Source organism: Ostrinia nubilalis, chromosome 27 (genome assembly GCF_963855985.1).
Source record: "Ostrinia nubilalis chromosome 27, ilOstNubi1.1, whole genome shotgun sequence".
In the NCBI taxonomy this organism is placed as follows: domain Eukaryota; kingdom Metazoa; phylum Arthropoda; class Insecta; order Lepidoptera; family Crambidae; genus Ostrinia; species Ostrinia nubilalis.
This window is the reverse complement of record NC_087114.1, coordinates 4,751,168-4,771,652: the sequence shown is the minus strand read 5'-3', so window position 1 is coordinate 4,771,652 and position 20,485 is coordinate 4,751,168. Positions and strand designations below refer to the sequence as shown.

Sequence of the window (20,485 nt, the reverse complement as noted above, 5' to 3'; positions counted from 1 at the left end):
CTTTAGGGCCCTGTAACTTATTTATTTGTAGAGATATTTTCATGATTATTTCACAATTATTATTAGTTCTACTTATATTTATTTCAAGTTTATTTCAAAGAAAAAAATTGGAAACTTCTCCATTATTCAATCTTGCTTTATGAAATCTTTTTCAATTTTCTTTACATGGTCATAACATCTGCACCAATTTGTGAGATATACCTGAAAACCCCGATAAAGCAGCTATTAAGTAAGAATAATATAAAAAAACACAACCCTCCTTCTGACACAGTTGGGTAATAAACTAAATGTATCAAAACATTTCAGTCCAACTTACTGTCAACTCGACGACGCGCTTTAGAATCAAAGATCGACTTTGAATTATGCCTTACTAGCTTTCCGCCCGCGGCTTCGCCCGCGTGGAATTTTGTCTGTCACAGAAAAACTTTATCGCGCGCGTCCCTGTTTCAAAAACCGGGATAAAAACTATCCTATGTTCTTTCCCGGGACTCAAACTATCTCTATGCCAAATTTCATCAAAATCGGTTGCGAGGTTTAAGCGGGAAAGCGTAACAGACAGACAGACAGACAGAGTTACTTTCGCATTTATAATATTAGTTGGTTCAGTCCAACTTACTGTCAACTCGACGACGCGCTTTAGAATCAAAGATCGACTTTGAATTATGCCTTACTAGCTTTCCGCCCGCGGCTTCGCCCGCGTGGAATTTTGTCTGTCACAGAAAAACTTTATCGCGCGCGTCCCTGTTTCAAAAACCGGGATAAAAACTATCCTATGTTCTTTCCCGGGACTCAAACTATCTCTATGCCAAATTTCATCAAAATCGGTTGCGAGGTTTAAGCGGGAAAGCGTAACAGACAGACAGACAGACAGACAGACAGACAGACAGAGTTACTTTCGCATTTATAATATTAGTTGGGATTTTACAATTCACATTGAAAACAATATGCCTTGCTTGAACTTTTTCGACTTTTTCACAAAAATAACAAATAGTCAAGAAGAGATTACAAAAATTTTGCAGCGGCTGACAGATTTCATAATTTTCTTTGACAGGTGACAATTAAACCATAGACAATTGCCATATGAAAAACACACTTTTCCAATATTTTTGTTTGCCATGAGATTCTGGTACACCTATACCAGAGGTGCGCCGCAGTTAGTTCGATCAAGTTATAATCGATACTTACGAAAATAAAAGGTGTTTTGTAACGTTCAATAATTTTTCAGAACGAAACGCAAAACTTCACATTGACAATGACACTTGATGACAGAAACTGCCACTGTCAAAACTGTCAACTGGCCAGCTGTTGTGGAGTTGCTTGTTTGTTGCTATTTCGCGATAAATCCGAAGCTAAAGGACGTGCGTGCGATATCTATAAATACCACGGCTTATCGTCGTTCATTAACACTGCGAACGGCTATCCAATCTAATCGCCACACCTCTGTATGATTCTCAACCGGGCGGCGCCTCCGTGACGTACTGTTATTGCCCCTAGTGATAAATCTGCTTTAGTTAGGTACAACTAGAATCGCACAGCGGCTGTACGTTTCTTGCTATCTCCGCTCTGTTAGCACAAAAAAAGTTTGGTGAAAACAAAAAAAAAGTTATAATAACCTAACTTGTGGACTTGAAACTTTAAAGGATGTCTGTTTTAAACAATTTCACTGTGACTGTGGCAAAAGGATTGAGACGTGAGTATTCGGCTTTTTTCTTATCTATCTACGTGTTTACCTACTAACCTGTTCAGATCATATAATACTGTAATTTATTCATAATCTTTCTAGTAGTTTCAGTCGCTTATTTTTTAGACTATAACCAGAGTTTATTTACTGTATAATTAGTGCAAAATGTGACACACATATTTCTAGTTTATTTATGGATGGTGATATAGAATTGCTTACTGTTGTTTTGTTTTAAAAATGATAAAATTTGTTTAAATACATTAACAATAATAGCACTCGAAACACCACTTTGATTAGATCACTTTAATCCATAAAAATATTCACAAATACTGGTCTAATAGTGATTGAGTTTCTTGCACTGCTTCTTCTCAGCACTGGCCCATTTATTGTCCCGAAGCAGTGGTAGGGTTAATACTGGGACATGTAAAACTGCTTTTTAAAAGCCTACTTGCAAAATAAAATGAGTTTTAAGTATGAGTTTGCTATAACTTTTGCTTAATTTATTAGTTTCCTTCAAACATTTCTTCTTTGTAGCCCTAAAGATCTTACACTCTATTAAAATTAAAAACTAAATTAACAAAGACTGATTCTAAACAGAACCTTTTCTTCCGTTTATGTGAGCATAGAAGCATGTCTATAACAAAGTTCAATTATTATTTTCAATCATGACTCCAATGCATGATCAGTTGATCAGTCATGAGAGTCAAATGTTAACACCAACATTGTTTTTTGCCATGTCATATCCTTAGGCTATGAGAAGACAATGAATAATTAAAATTGACATGTTTTTAAACGTGCCTTTGAAATAGCTTCATATTTTTCAACTTTAATTTATGGAAAAACTGAGAAAAAAATATTGTCTACTCACGGACTTTGCCCGCGGGTGGCGTGCCCGGAGGGAGCGGTGAGCGTTCGGCGAACGAACGAGCAATGTTCGGTTCGCGAGCGAACATCGAAGAGGACGATATACAAATCATAAACGGTCTCGATAATCTTGTAAATTTATACCGAATAGACAATTATTTTCATACAGTCCACTCTTTTCATTTATTAACTTCCACTACACTCACTATCGAAGTAACAATTACCTCATTGCTTTTGTTTTTCACATCAAATAATTCCATCAACATTAACATCCTATAAGTATTAGGCAAAATGCAGACATGCTAACGTCATGCTCCCACAACCTGTCTGGCCATTATAGGGGGTGTAGGCCAAATCTTCCATTTGCCTCTTGCAGTGGAGACGGAATGGCTTGATGATAGTTCAATGAGTTATCGAATGTATTAGATATCTATTTCTAAATGTTTATCATAATAACTTATAATTATGCAGCATGTAGCTGATAGATATCAAAACAGGAAGATAAATATCTTGTTTTCCCTAGTAATTAATTTATTTCAAGACCTTTCACACGGTAGATGCTAGGCATTTCTAAGGTATTAGACTACACCGCTTCCTCTAAGGGTTTTCTGGAAGATATCGCTACGTGGCTATAAAATGGTTTAAGCACCACCAAGAGTCAGTAGATTTTTCTCAAGTTTTATGTCATGTTTAAGACATAACGCGGTCCTTTTCTAACATGGTTAATTTTACTAACATGTATTTAGAATCATGATCATCATCAAATCATTTAATATTTAGTACATACATTGTATGCAGAGAAACTCAAAGGTGACTGACTGACTGACATAGTGATCTATCAACGCACAGCCAAAACCACTGGACGGATCAGGCTGAAATTTGGCATGCAGGTAGATTTTATGACGTAGGCATCCGCTAAGAAAGGATTTTACGAAACTCCACCTCTAAGGGGGTAAAGCGGGATCCACGCATACGAAGTCACGGGCGGCCGCTAGTGCAAGTACCTAATCCCATTCCCAGTAAGTTATTTTACTTGCACTCTGACCTCATTATAAACAAACCTATCACTTTATCACCTAAACGATATTATAATTAGGTGTTAATGGTTAATAAATCATTTATCTGTGTCAGTAAGGAAATACACTCATAGATTTGGAAATTCCTGTTAATATTATTTACTTTCTTATGTATTGTAAGTTTAATAAATTAATGTAAATAGTATGTATTAAATATCACACCAAGCCCTAACCGAATTGAACACATACGAATCAAGGTAAATACTAAAGTCCGATTTTTAATTCGACGGAATTCTGACAGCTGTCATTTTTTGACAATTCAGACGTAATAAGCCTTTTTTGCTTTGAATTATTAATAAATAATATGAAATGAAATTTCATCAAGTACAACTTACAAGAATGAACTATTGTTTGTTTTGTGAAATCAATGTACACTAATTATTATGTACATTTTAGAGATAAAATAGAAAAAAACGTGTTTTTAACACAGTAAAACAACATGTTATCATAAACGAAAATATGTATTGATCATCAACCATCATTATCGTCATCATAATCAACTTGGATTATAAAATTGGCATCTTGTTAAATTGGTTATTTTATAGAGTTGCCGCGAATAGTGGTTATAGCGAATAGTCGAATACCGATTAATCGCCATTCACTTTGGCGAATAGTCGAATAACTCGACATTACTATTCGACATAAAAACATTAAAATTATTTCTAATTTCTTCTAAGGTTGTGAGAAAAGAAAACAATAAAGTTAAAGAAATCTGTTTCATGTTATACATACCTACATATTATATGTAGTAAATTTTGGGCATGTTTTAAAGAATCATCTATAGAGCAACCTACTGAAGAGCACCCCAAGAATGCCACTGCTGAAGAAATCGCCCACTACATCGCATTAGCAAAGGCTGACAGAAAAATAAACCCATATGAATGGTGGACTTTGAGTACCAATAAGAATAGATTTCCTATATTAAACTAAGTAAGCTTGCTAAACGATACTTAAACACACCAGCAAGCTCTGTTTATTCAGAAAGACTATTTTCCGAAGCAGGTTTAATTTACAAATTTACGAGGGTAAACGAAACCGACTTGCTCCCGAACATGCAGAAAAAGAACAATGGCAGGCATGGTACCCAGTAAAATTGAAGATGTACGGAGTTGATTTCTTGATATTATATACTCGATACTTGGACACTTATTTTACGTATTTTTATGATTTTCTACAACTTTCGAGAATAAAGAAAACGTAACTTTTGTTTTCATTTGAATACTGCTAACAAAACGCTTACTTGAATATGCAATAATAAAACGCAATAGGACCCTTTTCTTTAGGGCCGTAACCTTCAACAATTTTATTAAATCAGATAAATCGATTATCGATTAATTTACTTTACCAATTATTCAGATATCGACTTAAGATCTATAAATCCATTGATACAATCAACAAAGTGAATATAATTATCGGTTTAGCTCTATTTATATTCATTTTAATAATATATTATGCCAATTAGATTTATAAGGAATAAATGGAGGCTATTGATTATTATCGATTACTCCAATGTATCGTACATTGCATTACGTCAAGGTACGTCACGCGACTGACATACAAGCAGGGTGAAGAAACTTCCATACAACGGTCATCGAAGTGAAACTTGCTTCCAAACAGCGACATCGGTGAATAAATTCAAATACTTTTTAACTACCCTAAAACGCTCTAGATGTCGCTGCTCCTGTTTCCTTCATATTTTCATTTTTTTCTTAATTAAAATATATTTGAGAATATTGTTAATTACAATGTGAAAACTTTTTTTAAATGAAATTAATTTGTTTTAATTTAAAACTGAACATTGACATTTTTGTTATAATTTACATAATAGAGTAGTAGAAATTACTATTTAACATATGGCAACTTTGTTTTTCCTCCAAAATGGCCGGTGTTGTTTTTGTTGGGTTGAATTGAATGCATTATTGTTTTCTTAGCCATCGTTTATGAGTTCTGTGGCCCTATTAAAGTATTGAAGAGTCGAGTCAAATTCAAGTTCATTCCTTCGTACCTGCTGCTGTTCTGGTTCATCGGAGTTTTGTTCGTTCCTTCGTGAATCGCGAAGAAACTTTCTGTTATGTTCACAAGTGATCTGAGTTTTCTCAATGTGCTGTGTTCTGTGTTTAGTGTTGAAAACTTTGCGAAAAGACGCTTTTGGTGTATAATATTATGTGTGTTCATAAATAAAGTAAAATTATTAAATTCAAAAGTTTTTGTTTACTTATTTGCATTTCCATGTGCAATGTAGAATTTTTCCAAATACATTGTTTTGAAAATACGTACACCATAAAGATAAATATTTTCAAAATAATGGATTTGAAAAAATTCTACATTGTACATCATAAAAACAATAATTCTTTGAAGGTTATGAGGGCCTATGTGTGCGTGAACTGTGTGTATGTGTGCGTGGACTTTATGTATGTATGTGTGCGTGTACTATGTATGTATGTGAGCGTTACGTACGTAGGTTAAGTACAGGGAATTTAACACCAGGCTATCAATTAGTAGGCTCAAAAATTTGACAGAGAGGGTTCTCTATTTCCTATGTATTACTTTTCTCTATGCATACAAGTACAGCAACTGTCAAATCAGTTCTTTGTTGTTTTGTTTACATTCCATCGTTTGGTGGTTTTCCAACGTTTCGTCGTCTCGGTGTGATCATAAAGTGCTGTTTAAGGTATACCTACCTACTTGCAAAGTAAAGAACAGTCGAGTTGAGAGCACCCTATGCCTCCCCCTCTTTTCTTTAGTATTGTGATACTATCTTAGCGAAAGGATGTTTGTTTGTGTATTGTGATCTGTTTGTAACCATGTCTCTTCTACGCTGCATCAACTGCGATATTCGAGTGACTCGAATTAGGCGGCATCTACTCCTGGAAGAGAGTGAGGCTCTTACAGAAGTTATGAGACTGTGAACATATCCAAGAGAGGTAAGAGAAAGATTTCAAACTTCATTGTTTTAAAAGCAATAAAAACCGCTTTTCATCAGTTTTATCCTCAGTACGTTAGTATTAAAAATTATTATAGTTATTACATTGGGAAATGTACAGATTGTCACCCATGGTTTATTGAAATATCCATTGTCGATTGAATTTATTTAATCCAATTCCAATCATATCAAATGAGTTGACTGATCTTGGACTGAACATTTTATCAGCTAAAGACCTATTGACAAGTTATTTGGATATAATTCACTACTGGACTGATTTCAAAAATCCTTTCTCGAAGATTTTTAGGCTAGTTATTTATGTATATTATCACTTCTCCTTTTTTGTTTCAGATCACAAACACTGACTATTTGCCATGCCTCTTGGGAACTTGGAAATGCTCAAGTCACTGGAGCAAACATTGTTGAGAATCAAGAGAGGCTAATTGGTCTTCACAACATTTGTGTAGGATGCGGCCGCTCGATTTTCAGTCAGTTCTCGCACAATATTGAGAGAAACTCCTACAAATGAAGAAGGCCCAATAGTTGATATTATATCACAGTGGATACATCCAAGACAGGTAAATGTAATACCATAATTGGCAATATCTTAATTGGCTTTCGTTATTTAATTATACTATTGTTACACAAATGCGAAAACAGTAAATGGTGTATATGTAGTTTCTTAAGCAGTGGTTTTTATACTGTTATTGTTTCACTGTATGTTTTTCGAACAAAATAAAATAAATAAATAATTGTCTCTGTCCGTGTCAACATTGTCACTATTAAATGAATTTGTTTTTTTAGATCAACCTCATGGATAGTATTTGCCATGCTTGTTGGCAACTTGCAAATGAAGCAACACGGCAAGGTTCTGAGTCACCAGGGACTGCATCCCATCCGTTGCAGACAGATGACTCTCCTGACTCACATGAACTACAGGAAGATAATCATGAGGAGGCGTGCCATCATAGGATATTGTTGCAACTGTATTGTGGATTTGAGGACAGTAGGGTGTTGCTCACATGTGATGAGTATCGTATGGTATTTAGCCTATGCTCGTCACTTAGACAATATATCACCACCTGCACAAGTGTTAGATGGAATTCTTGTAAGAATAAACATTGAATAAATCAGTATATTGATTTTAACTTTTGTTTTTATTTAATAAACTTCTTGATAGCATTATTATGTTGACTTGAGTAAAAGTTCCCCATTAAAGCCTTGTCTATTATGAATGTGTATAAAATAATATAATCTTTAGGTAAATAAAGAATATCTCTTGTTTAGGCGAGCACTCGCGATGCGTATTATCTAATGAGCATCAATCCAACAGAAAGTAACTGCCTTTAAAATCATCCTGAATAAAAGATAAAACGATAATAATATTTTGATCACTTTTCGTTGTTTTAAACATTATTATTTTTTTCTGTCTGTATCAGTCAGATTATACATCGATGGTGGAAGTATCAATTAATGTAAGGGACATTTTGGCCAAAATGAGTTATACAGGGTGACTTTTGTATCAGTATCCAAATTTGAATATAATAATCTATGCAGCGAAAGACAAAACACGTATTTTTTATTTTTGTATCGTCCAGTACAAAAATGTCAAAATAAAGCACCCAGAAACAGTCTGAAAAAACACTTACACCGTGGTCACGGCTCACTCGCTTACGCACGCACACACGTAAGCGCGCCTGCCCGCGCCGCGTTTCATTCATTGCGAGACGATTCATAAGTTTTCGATTTTCCCTTCATACTTTCACGGGCTTAGGACCGTCAAAATGCAAAAGATTTCAAAGTGGTAATTAGTTTTAATTAAACAGACTTACTAATTTAAGTTAGAAAAATTAAATACCTACGACAATAATTACGCTAACAACAAACAAAACGCAACAAAATAAAATCACCGAGAGCGGTAACTACTTTTCTTTTGCATTCAGGCGTATTTAAAAAGTTCATCAACTTATGTACATTAATTTAAAAAATCATCATTTTATGTACAATAATTGAGATTGCTTACCAAACCTACCTAACCTAACTACAAACTAACACAATAAATTATGAGTATTTTAATAATTGTTCAAAATGCATACCATTTCTCTCCAGACAGAGTCTTGCACGCTTTTGCACATTTTCTTTCAATTTATTTAACACTACAGTGTCATTTCGCACTGCATCAAACGCACACCTTATTTGATTTTTGAGTGCCTCAAGGCTTTGGGCTTCATCCACGTAAACCCGCCGCTTAATCTCACCCCACAAAAAAAAGTCACAAGGTGTGAGATCAGGTGATCGTGGAGGCCAGGCGACCGGGCCCCCACGACCGATCCAGTGATCGCCGTATTCGGTATTTAAGTAGTCACGTACGGAGGCGGCGTAATGCGGCGGTGCACCATCTTGTTGATAGTAAAAGTCCCGGTAGTTTGCTAAGGGCACATCGTTCATTAAATCACTAATCACATTTCGCAGCATATCAAGATAGGTACCACCGGTTAATCGGCCTTCAATAAAATACGGCCCCAGTATTTGGTTGCCGACAATCCCGGCCCACACATTTGCACTGAACCGCACTTGATGGTGACACTCTCTAATGACGTGGGGATTCTGATAGCTCCACCAATGTTCATTGTGGATATTGTACAGTCCGACGCGTGTGAACATAGCTTCGTCTGTCCACAAAATTGAGGCACTGGGATGTGTGATCAGCCATTCACAGAAAGCACGACGAGGGACTGCGTCCGCTTCATTTATGCACTGTACTCTCTGGAAGTGGTACGGGTGTAACCCACTTACGTTTAATAATTTCCACACACCGTATTGGCTTACACCGAAGCGACGAGCTGCGTCACGTGTACTTGCTCGCGGATCTCGCTCAAAGAAATCAAAGATTTGGTCTTCGATTTCCAACGGCAGCCAGGTTCCGCCACGTCCTTGTGCGTGTACGGGTGTGGTAAATTGACCATGGTCTAAAAGTCTTTGATTTGCCCCTAAAATCGTTCGACGGTTTGGCACTGTTGGATTTAGACCTTGGTTACGAAGCCTAGGAACACTGTCCGATTCGTAGAGTCTCTGGGCTCGGCTTAAACTCTCTCCACTTAAAATGTAGCACCGAACCATTTCATAATACTCGCGGTGCGAATACATCGTCGTTACGTTAGCGACCGCGACGTAACGGTCGGCGCGCGCAGCGGTACGCTCGTCACGTAATGGGTTGCGCGGGCGACTGATTGATGCACCGCGCGGCCGCGGCCAGGCCGGCCGGTCGAGCGTTGTTGCCAGCTCTCCGCCCGACCCGCAAAATGTTTACGCGCTAAGCGCAGTGACCACACTACGTTATTATTTGGTTAGGGAAAAAATTGATTTTGATAAAACTTGACCTACCTATTTTTTATTAAAAATGACATCTATAAACGATACCTAATGTCTGAAAAAAATTTGGATACTGATACAAAAGTCACCCTGTATATACCAACGCATTCAGAATTTTCGGCTCTATCGATTGGTATACTTGAAATGTTGATATCTGTAAAAAAATGTCCCTTACCTTACACATTTTTAGTCGTCTGAATACGACTTTTGGGGAAACAATTGATTTAAAGGACGTAAATTTATTTTAATAATACAATTCAGCCCTTACCCTAAACTGTTGGTTTTAACCTTTGAAGTCATTGAACCTTACTTCATTTGAAACTTTTTGATTTATCATAATTAGGCCCTTACGTTAATATGTATACAGGAATTTATCAATGACTTCTATTGGTGGTGATATGTATTTAATGCCTCCCACTCCCACTACACTTATGAACACTAAGTTGTCTTGTTTCTATATTTTTTCTGTTCATTTTTTCGGTTATTGACGGAGGGGCTGAAGGTTCTTCAGAAGCTGTTCAATTCCGTCATCCTCGAAGGAAAAACGCATACGGCATGGCACAGAAGTGTGGTGATACTCTTCTTCAAAAAAGGCGACCAAACCTTGTTGAAGAATTATAGACCCATCTCACTTCTGAGCCATGTCTACAAGCTGTTTTCGAGAGTCATTATGAATCGTCTCGTTCCTATGCTTGACTACTTCCAGCCTCTCGAACAAGCCGGTTTCCAAAAGCTTTAGTACCATAGACCCCATACATATGCTACGGCAGATTATACAGAAGACCGAGGAGTATAATCAGTCATTTTGCCTGGTGTTTGTGAACTATGAGAAAGCCTTTTCTTCGATCGAGACCTGGGTAGTATCTACTACATTCTCTCCAACGGTCTCAAATTGGTCGATACAACGAAATGTTGAAAAGATTGTACGAAAACGCCAGTCAAACGTCTCCAGGATTAAGATTTGAAACCTCAATACTCAATACAACCTATCCAGTTGCAGCGAAGGGTGTGACAGGGGGAACTGAAAACTCCGAAAATGTTTCTGAAACCACCTGGAGAACTGATTCTGGACTGGAGCGGATTCGGCATAAATATCAACAGCGAGTAAATTACCCACCTTCGATTCGCGGATGATATCATACTCATGGCTGAGACCGTGGAAGATCTAGGCACTATTCTTAATGGCCTCAGTCGAGCCTCTCAACAAGAGGTTCGTAAAATGAACATGGACATGACAAAATCATGCCAAATGTCCGTGTTGCACACATTGGATCCTCTAAATATTGGATCTACACTCAGCAGTTGTTGACAAATATTTAAATAAACCTAGTACAAACAGTCCAGTTAGGTAGGTCTAACTTCGAGGAAGAGGTCAATCGTCGAATCCAAATCGGCTGGCAGCGTTCGGGAAGCTTCGTGACATTCTCACGTCTGAATATCGCAGTGTCTAAAGACAAAAGTCTTTGATAACTTATGGATCTGAGATGTGGTCGCTTACTGTGGGCCTCATAAGAAGGCTCAAGGTCAAAGGCGATGGAGCTGGCTATTCTCGTAGTTTCCCTTCGTGATTGAACCAGAAATGAGGAGATCTGCAGGAGAACCAAAGTAACTGACATAGCCCGCAGAATCGCTAAAATCAAGTGGTAGTGGGCGGGGCACGTAGCTTGCAAAGCTGATGGCCGCTGGGGCAAAAAAATTCTTGAGTGGTGACCACGAGCCGGAAGATGTAGTGTGGGCAGGCTTCCCACTAGATCGACCGACGGTCTAGTAAAGGTTGCGGGAGGTTCCTGGATGCGGGCGGCGCAGGACCGGTCGTTGTGGAAACCCTTGGGGGAAGGCCTTTGTCCAGCAGTGGACGTCATTCGACTGAAAAGAACGAACGATGATTGAACAAAAGAAGAACAAAAAACCCAACTGCTTAAAAATGAACATATAATATAGAAACAAGACAACTTGTTCACAAATGCAGACGTAGGCATCATAAGTGACTAATTCTTTTGTTGGCGATGCGTATTTGATGCCTCCGCCGGCATTTGTGAACACTTAGTTGTCTTGTTTCTATGTCTTCTGTTAATTTTTTTAATGAATACTCGAATACAACCTCTACTTACATCATGTTTCACTGTTAAAATTGTAAAGTTACAATAATATTACTGTAATGTTTATTCTTAAATGTACCTTACAACATACAGGACGTTCCATACTGTGAAATTTCAACATTGTAAGGTACAGTCAAGCTCGTTTTTTTAATGTAAGGGACATGCTATCTTTTAAACTAGCAATTTATCCCAAATTTGGCGTTTATATTATGAAAGAAGAGGAAAATCTAAGAAACTTTGCCATAGAAACTATTTAAATCGTAACATCCCATGAAAAGATATTGAGGTATAAAGAATTAAAAAAACGTTTTTTGGCTCTCCTGAAAAGTCGTGTTTTGTCCCTTACAACAATTGATACTTCCACCATCGACATGTCAAAAAATGACAATTGACATTTAAAACGTTTTGTTCTCCATGTTTAAGCGTTCTGTTAACCTTCAAAGCGTTTTGTTAACCTTGTTCCGTATTATCATAACATTGAATTTATCTTTTTATTCTGAAGTTGTAGAAATATGGTATGATTACATTTTTTGTTGTATAAATCAAGACAAAGAAATTGGTAATATTTTCATTGTCGTACACTCCGTCTAAAGACGGTACCAACACTACATAGGTTTCTGCCAATCTTCTTTGTTTTTTTGCACCACAATCTGCCTCTGTTGGATTTTAAATATTAATTAAAAAGCCTAACTAATTTAATTTCATGAATATGATAGGCACATGTACATATTACAAATAATAATTGATATTGTGTATTGTTTTATTAGGGAAAATAATGAAAATATGATTATTTTTAACTTATTAGTTTTTTTGTTCACTAAAAGTTTATTTTAGATGACTATTCGCCGAATGCCGAATAATACTAGCTATTATTCGGTATTCGACGAATATCAAAAAAATTTCGAGTAATGCCGAATACCGAATAATAGCGAGTATTCGCGGCAACTGTATTATTTTATGAAGCTAAGATTTTATTAACAAAAGGATTTTCATAAAAAAGGTTTGTAACCCATGGATTATTGGCCAGGGAGTCCAGTAATAGAAAAATAATTTCCCAATTTTTTTTGTAACTTCAAAAATATGATAATAAAAATTCAATTAACCATTTTGAAATGATCAGTACATTTTTAAGCTTTAGTTTTTCAAGTGAAACCTTAAATTCAAGAAAGGATTATTTTTTAATTTGTGAAAATGCTCTCCATTCTTAGTGGGAATGTTTCAATGTTAGCAAGACTTCTGAAATGTCAAAATTCCGTCGAATTAAAAATCAGAGTATAGTATAAGTAGTTGTAATTAGTACTATTTTGCGAAAATATTTAGGTAAGCAGTCTGATATATTGTTGACTGTACTATATGAACTAGAAACTAGATATGTAATAGATAAAAATTTAATACATAGATATAATATACTAGATAATACGTCCATACCACAGATTATAAACGCTCCTCCGCAAACACTTTTTGTCTCCAGTTGGATTCAAACCCACAAAATATTATTGTAGCCCTCTAACCACCATGCTATTAATACCAATACTTATTTATTTTCGATTCAATAAACTTTTTATCAATGAGTAAAATTCCACTACGAGGCATTGAAAGTCTTTATAGGTCAGTAGGGTAGCCCTTATCATGAAATATAATTTGTGTTACATTATGTAATTATCTATTCTATTTTGTTACATAGATTACTTAACAATTTAATGTTACAGTGACACGAATATAACTGACCGCCTCTGTGGTCTAGTGGTAAGATCACCTGCTTCAGACGCAGAGGTCCCGGGTTCGATTCCCAGTGGGGGCAGATTTTTCTGTTCGGTTTGGTTGGTGGTAGGGCTTGTTCTAGTCCGCCTGGCTAGCTACCACCATCTTACCTAAGTCTGTCGCCATAACAACAATGTTAACAACATTGTTATGTTCCGGCAGTTAGAGGTAAGAATAGCCAGTTCCTCCGTGGTTGAGGATTCCGGGTGAAGCTCGTTTGCACCTCTGGCCTGATCGTCACTTACCATCAGGTGAGATACAGGCCAAGAGCTTCCTCGTTGTGGATAAAAAAAATACTAGCGGCCGCCCGCGACTTCGTACGCGTGGACCCCGTTTTACCTCCTTAGGCGTTGAATTTTGCAAAATCCTGTTTTAGTGAGCACCTACGATTTAGAAGGAGTTCCCATGCAAAATCCGATACTCTTAGCACTAGTAATTTCTGAGATTTCGTGATGAGTGATTCAGTGACTTTTCGCTTTTATAGATATTTAAAGATAACACACAGAGTGACGATATCATTTTTAAAGCTCACCCAGTTAAGATTTTTTTGTCGTTATTCAAGGCGCCAGCAGCCATACAGCGTTTGAAATTATCAAGATAATTATCAACAGTATAAGATACATTTGTGAGAAGAACAAGAACAAGAAATTCTGAGTTACATTGTTTCAAGTATCTTAGAGTTATTAGTTGCGAATGTTGCTTTATATTTTTGGTTCCAGATTGTTGTCCAGTTATCCATCGCTAGTTGTGGAAAATAGATAAATATTTTGACGCTAGATAACGAGTGATCGTTGTGGAGCTAAATAGATAGGTTTTTTAACTATCTATGTTGAATAACGCCCACCACTAGACGCAAGTAGGGAAATACACGTTCGAAAACTTCGAATACAGTTCTATTCACGAGCGCATCTTTTTGTTATTATCACGATAATTATCAATGATAATTATCACGATAATTATCATGATAATTATCTTGATATCCTCTCGAATCCTGGCGTCATATTATCAGGCGGCCTTAACGCCATAAAAACATTTCTTCCAAGACAGTCTAATGGTTTGTAGATACAAGTTTTTAGATTTTTTTGTTGTTTGAACTAAGTAGAAGTTTTACCTTAATTTATTCTGAAAAAGTCTTTAGCTTAGTAACACTTGACAATTTATTAACATAATAATAAGTAACCAAAATATAAATATTGCTGTTTTACAACAATATTGCATAATATGCATGATTGTAAAAGGTGATTAACACTCACCAATTAATGTGTAATTAATTAAATATAAAAATATTTAACAAACGTGACTAAGATAACAGATACATGTAAAATGTAATTTTAGATTTCATTAACCTTTGCACCGCCGCGTCACGAAGTAGGTACTCTTTTTACTGTCTCATTGACTGACTGAAAATATTGTATCACCTAATCTATACTAGGTAAAAATTACTAATATTAAAAATGCCAAAGTAATTCTGTCTGTCTATCCTGCTTTCACGCCTAAACCACTGAACCGATTTTGATGAAATTTGGCATAGAGATAGTATGAGTCCCGTTAAAGGACATAGGATAGTTTTTATCCCGGTTTTTAAAACAGGGACGCGCGCGATTAAGTTTTTCTGTGACAGACAAAATTCCACGCGGGCGAAGCAGCAGCGGGGTTCGACGAACCAGCGTTCCTCGGGTCTCGAGTCGGCCAGCCCGACACCTTTACCGTTCGGCTATTGCCGTCTCGTATTGTTTGATAAGACTAGGCGCAGACCACCGATTTTTAGTGGGTCGATAATTGGGTCCGATTTTAATTTGTATGAAGAATCGGCCAAATCAAATCGGCGTAATGTGCGCACTTCCATACATGCCCATACTGATCAATTGCCCGACTAAACTATCGGCCGACGGAAAATCGATGGTCTGCGCCTAGGCTAAGACTATCGTAGTTCGTTCGTTTCAGCCAATGACGTCCACTGCTGGACAAAGGCCTCCCCCAAGGTTTTCCACAATGAACGGTCCTGCTCTGCCCGCATCCAGGCTCTTCCCGCGACCTTTACCAGATCGTCGGTCCACCTAGTAGGAGGCCTTCTAGCCCGTGGTCGCCACTCGAGAACTTTCCTGCCCCAACGGCCATCGTAATAATTTTAGCATTATCGCACCTATGTGACACAGGGTTACATTTAGGTATTTTTGTCACTGTCCCTACATTTCGGCAGACATAAAAGTAATTTGCTAACTAATTGGATTCATTTGTTTATCCTTAAGGTGACATTGGCTAATCAATAAAAATATTATGCATTGAAAAAACACGTTTGTTGTTGCAAAACAATGTCTTTCGAGGTTTTATCTTATCTATAATTATATTATTGTTCTATAATTTATGAAATAGTTATACCATGACTGTATTATTAGTACTACTTACATACCCCCTACATAAACAATAACAAAATTCTAGAAAAAAATCGTGTTTCGCGATCTTATTAAAGTGTCAGAATAGGTTCCTGTGATGACAGTTAAAGTGTTAACCACTCTCGAATCGATGGTTCTGGGTTCAATTCCACGAGCCATTGGACGTCCACTGCTGAACATAGGCTTCCCCCAATGCTTTCATTGTTGCTCGGTTGGTAGCCTTCCTGCGACCTTTACGATGTCGTCGGTCCACCTTGTGGGTAAACGTACCACGCTGTATTTTCCCATTGCCCTCCTTTGCTGTGCCATCGACCGTCAGTTCTGCGTACTATGTGCCCTAATCCATTGCCACTTCAGCTTGCTAATCCGTTTACGGATCTCCTCATTTCTGATTCGATCTATTTGTTCCTAGGCCTGGTTTTTTGATCCACTCGCCATTTATAATTATAGTAAATACATACTTATCTGATTGGTTCCAGGTCTTCGCCAAAACAAGGATCTGATATCCGCAGCGCGTCGCGGGAGCACCAACCAGGAGGCCAGCCCTCGTCTCCAGATGGAGAAATGCCTCATCGTCTCCAAGGTCACGAGATACGAGTATGAGAAGTAAGTTACCCCTTTAGCTTTGCTTAAGTCAGTCATTCAGTGTTTTTCAAGTCAGGAAAATGTAATGAATTGCTGACCCACCGGCCAGTAAGCTAAAATAGTCAATACTTAGCCCAAAAGAATAGTAAATACAAATGAGTAGGTCATCTTCATAGAAACGCACCGAGCGCGGTTTATATGTGAGCCAAAAGTGTCAGTGGACTGGTCGTTTCATGATCCGAGCAACGCGGGTTCAAACACACAGCCGTTTGACTATTTGTGGTGGACCCCTTCGTAACAAGCATTATTTAGCTTACCACAAGGAGTAAACGGGATTAATTTAAAAAAAAAATTGTTTGTAGTTGACCCTTTTCGAACTCTTATATTCTTCTGAATAAATTCGCTGTGGGTCCAATGATAGTTTAACATTCCCCTGGGACAAACTTGTCATTATTTGGTTGAGTTTTTATTGGCGGTCAAGCTCAAGTAGATCTTTTTACACAGGAGCTGCAGCGGTGGGAATATTTAAAAAATTTAGTTTTCACGTCAGAAAAATCCATCAAATTGATTTAGCAGCTAGTGGGTTATGTAGGGCTCTGCCCGAGATCCTAGCTACTAAAAACTTGAAAAAATCTATGATTCACAATAAATAATTTTGTATTTGTATTTGTATTTGTATTTGAAAATGCTTAGGTATTTGTTATTGTATAAGTTAACACCAATATTCGATAATTTCATGGCACTTAAAAACAATGATCGGCCTTTTCCGCACATGTTTAAAATAACTTATTATTATTATTATTATATTATTCTGCGCACTAACTTGACCTTGCCCTGCAATTTAAAAATAAGTTGTCCTACAAAATTCGCACTGAGTAATGTATTGTTTTTAATAATACTTATAATAGCGATAGTGATAAACGTGCCGACGTTCATAACAACTTGAAGTTATGACATGAATAAGTATTGTGATAAAATTCCATAATATTATTTTTATGAGAGCTTAAAACGCGCGGGACGAATCTTGACTCGAACTTGGAGTACTTAGCCAAAAAATTGGGATGTGATGCCCTACTCGGACAAAAAAATTGGCACTTTAAACTTTAATAATTTGCAAACAGATCCCTTTTGCAATGGAAAAAAGTCTTAGAAACTCCTAAGTCATTTTAAAATAGCTATCCAATGATGTGGTAGAAGATGAAAAAAAAAAACATCCCCACTTTACATGTAGGGGAGCTATACTAAAAAATTGTTTTTTTCAAAATTTTATTCTACTGTTTTGTCGGCGTGATTAATATACATACTTCTACTTACAGCTCCCTAATGTCAATAGTTTCCAAGCAAAACCTCGGACAAACAGACAGACAGACATATCGAAACTATAAGGGTTCCTTGTCAGGACTACGGAACCCTAAAAACGAGTTTTTAGGAATAGAATGAAGTAGTCTTGGTAAGATAGTGAGTGTCAACCAGTCAACTAAGTACCTATCTTACTCAAACTAAACTTTTTATCAGCCGAACAAAATACCAAATTGTTAGGTATTTAACTGAATTTTCGCTCGTGCAAATACGGTCCAAGAAAGTCTATATTTAGAGAAACTAACGCGCATTTTGTTTACTCTCCAACTGATATGAAGTCTTGAACGGACCATTACTGGTAATATTACCAATTATATCCAGTCATTCATGTGACCTGTAGATAACGTATTGAATCATCTATACAGACAGCACATTAAATCAAATCAAATTAAATTATTTAATCAATACTTAGGCCTTTCCAGGGCGCTTATACACGTCCCAAAGTCAAACGATTTTAAAAGGTCAAGTGACTTGACTTATGGTCCTATGTCCCCTAGATGGGGCAGAGGGCGTCCACAACAGTCCTCCATCGCGTTCGGTCTTGAGCTATGTGTTTGATCTCGCTCCAAGTCTTGCCGATCTTCTTCGCCTCGTCTGCTACAGTGCGCCGCCAAGTTTGCTTGGGGCGACCACGCTTGCGTTTTCCTTGGGGGTTCCAATCCAGAGCCTGCTTGGGGATGTGATCGGGATCCCTTCGGAGAGTGTGGCCAATCCAGTTCCACTTGCGGCGCTTGATCTGCTGGTCGATCGGAATTTCTCGGAAAAAGGTCAAGTGGCAAAAATCAAAAACTAACCTAGGGATGTTATGGATATGTAGTTTCGGTTATGGATACGGTTACGGATATAGGATTAATATTATACCGGTTTCGGTGACGGTTACGGATATTTTTTTATTTCGGATATCCGAATGTTTCGGTTACGGTTACGGATATCTGTGCTTTAAAATGCAATTTGCAATAGTTGTCCAAAACGGTTCATTCATGGCCGCACACTTTACATCGAATAAAAAGTAAAAAATAAATAAAAATTGATACTAGATGGCATTTTAAAGGTAAATCAGGCTGTTATGCCTTTACATTAATGCTACCGGATCGGCTTAAAAACAATTTAAACTGCCTACATCCGAAACTATCCGAAACTTTTGAATCGGTTACGGTTACGGTTTCGGATATTTTTTTATATCGGATATCCAAAAGTTTCGGTTGCGGGATATCCATAACATTTCTGCTAACAACCCAGTATCGATAGTAGCGCCCTCGTGTATGGAAGTCCAGTCACAGTTGATGATTTCGGGTGAAGCTCGCTTCCACCTTAGCCTGATCGTCACTTTCCATCACGTGAAAAGCAGTTTAAGAGCTTCTTTGTTGTTGAAAAAAAATCTTGACGGTTACCTAATTGATTCCCAAGCTTATTCTAATTAGGTTAAACCTCAAAATGTATTTGTAGATGCATCAATCAAATCAAAAATGCATCAGCTGTCGATAGTATGAATATAATTTAAGATATTGAGGGATTGTTTTCTATTGTCTTCGATTATGTCATAGATAAGAATTAATACACTCGAAAAATCTAAAGAGAAACAATATCTTGATAGGAAGTTGTTATTAGGAGTGGAAAGCAGAAGGCCAATGGTAACATGAAGTATGTATGTATACAGACGGCCAATCAAGTTAATAGTGAACGGAGAACAATAGTGTCTGGACAAACCTCAATAGAATTTAAGACACTACTAAACCAAAAATGTAACAGTTATAAAAATAAATGACAAGGATAATGGTCGATTCACACATAACAGTGAAGCCACCAGTTGCCGTCTGAGCGGACACGTTGTTGGAACGTATGGTTTCACTGATATGTGGGAATGAACGTTTAAACGTACCTACCTACATTTTTGTCGACATAATTTTTGATATTGGTTTGTAAATGACAGTGTTCTGAGGTAGTAACATGTCATTTGAGGACCTCCTTCTTTTTAACCGACTGCGCCAGTAGGAAGGTTATGTTTCTTTTTAAACTACGCTAAATATGCTTGTATCACCACGAGTGAGCTCAACACAATAGTCAAGCAGCAGCGGGGACCGATCCCGCGTTCCCCGGATCACGAGTCTGCCAGTCCGACCCCTTCACCGCGTTATCCATACAAACCGCGCTCGGGCGTTTCTATGAAGATGACCTACTCATTTGTATTTACTCTGCATATAAGAACCATGTTTAGCTTGTTGCTATACATACTATGTTGTATGTTACACCAGTCAATTGGCGGTGTCAACTAACCTATTAATCTAATAGCTTGTTTGTCATTTAGCGTCCATTACACAACTTACGTAATGTTTTTGTATCGGAGAAATAGCTGAGTGTCAACACGACTATAA

The 20,485-nt window shown here is 37.2% G+C and overlaps 1 protein-coding gene and 1 long non-coding RNA gene across 2 annotated transcripts in view; both read left to right on the top strand.

The window, feature by feature from the left end:
• Positions 1-1,300: 1,300 nt before the first annotated feature.
• LOC135085004 (NAD kinase 2, mitochondrial) overlaps positions 1,301-20,485 on the top strand; it is a 43,065-nt gene continuing 23,880 nt past the window's right edge. The window contains exons 1-2 of the mRNA XM_063979779.1: positions 1,301-1,690; positions 16,649-16,775. Of these exons, the coding sequence (XP_063835849.1) occupies positions 1,642-1,690; positions 16,649-16,775 (176 nt within the window). The 5' untranslated portion in view covers positions 1,301-1,641. The remainder of the gene's footprint in view (positions 1,691-16,648; positions 16,776-20,485) is intronic.
• Positions 6,273-7,692, top strand: LOC135084842 (uncharacterized). The gene is made up of 3 exons (XR_010259946.1): positions 6,273-6,545; positions 6,896-7,122; positions 7,349-7,692. It is a non-coding gene; the product is annotated as an uncharacterized LOC135084842 (long non-coding RNA).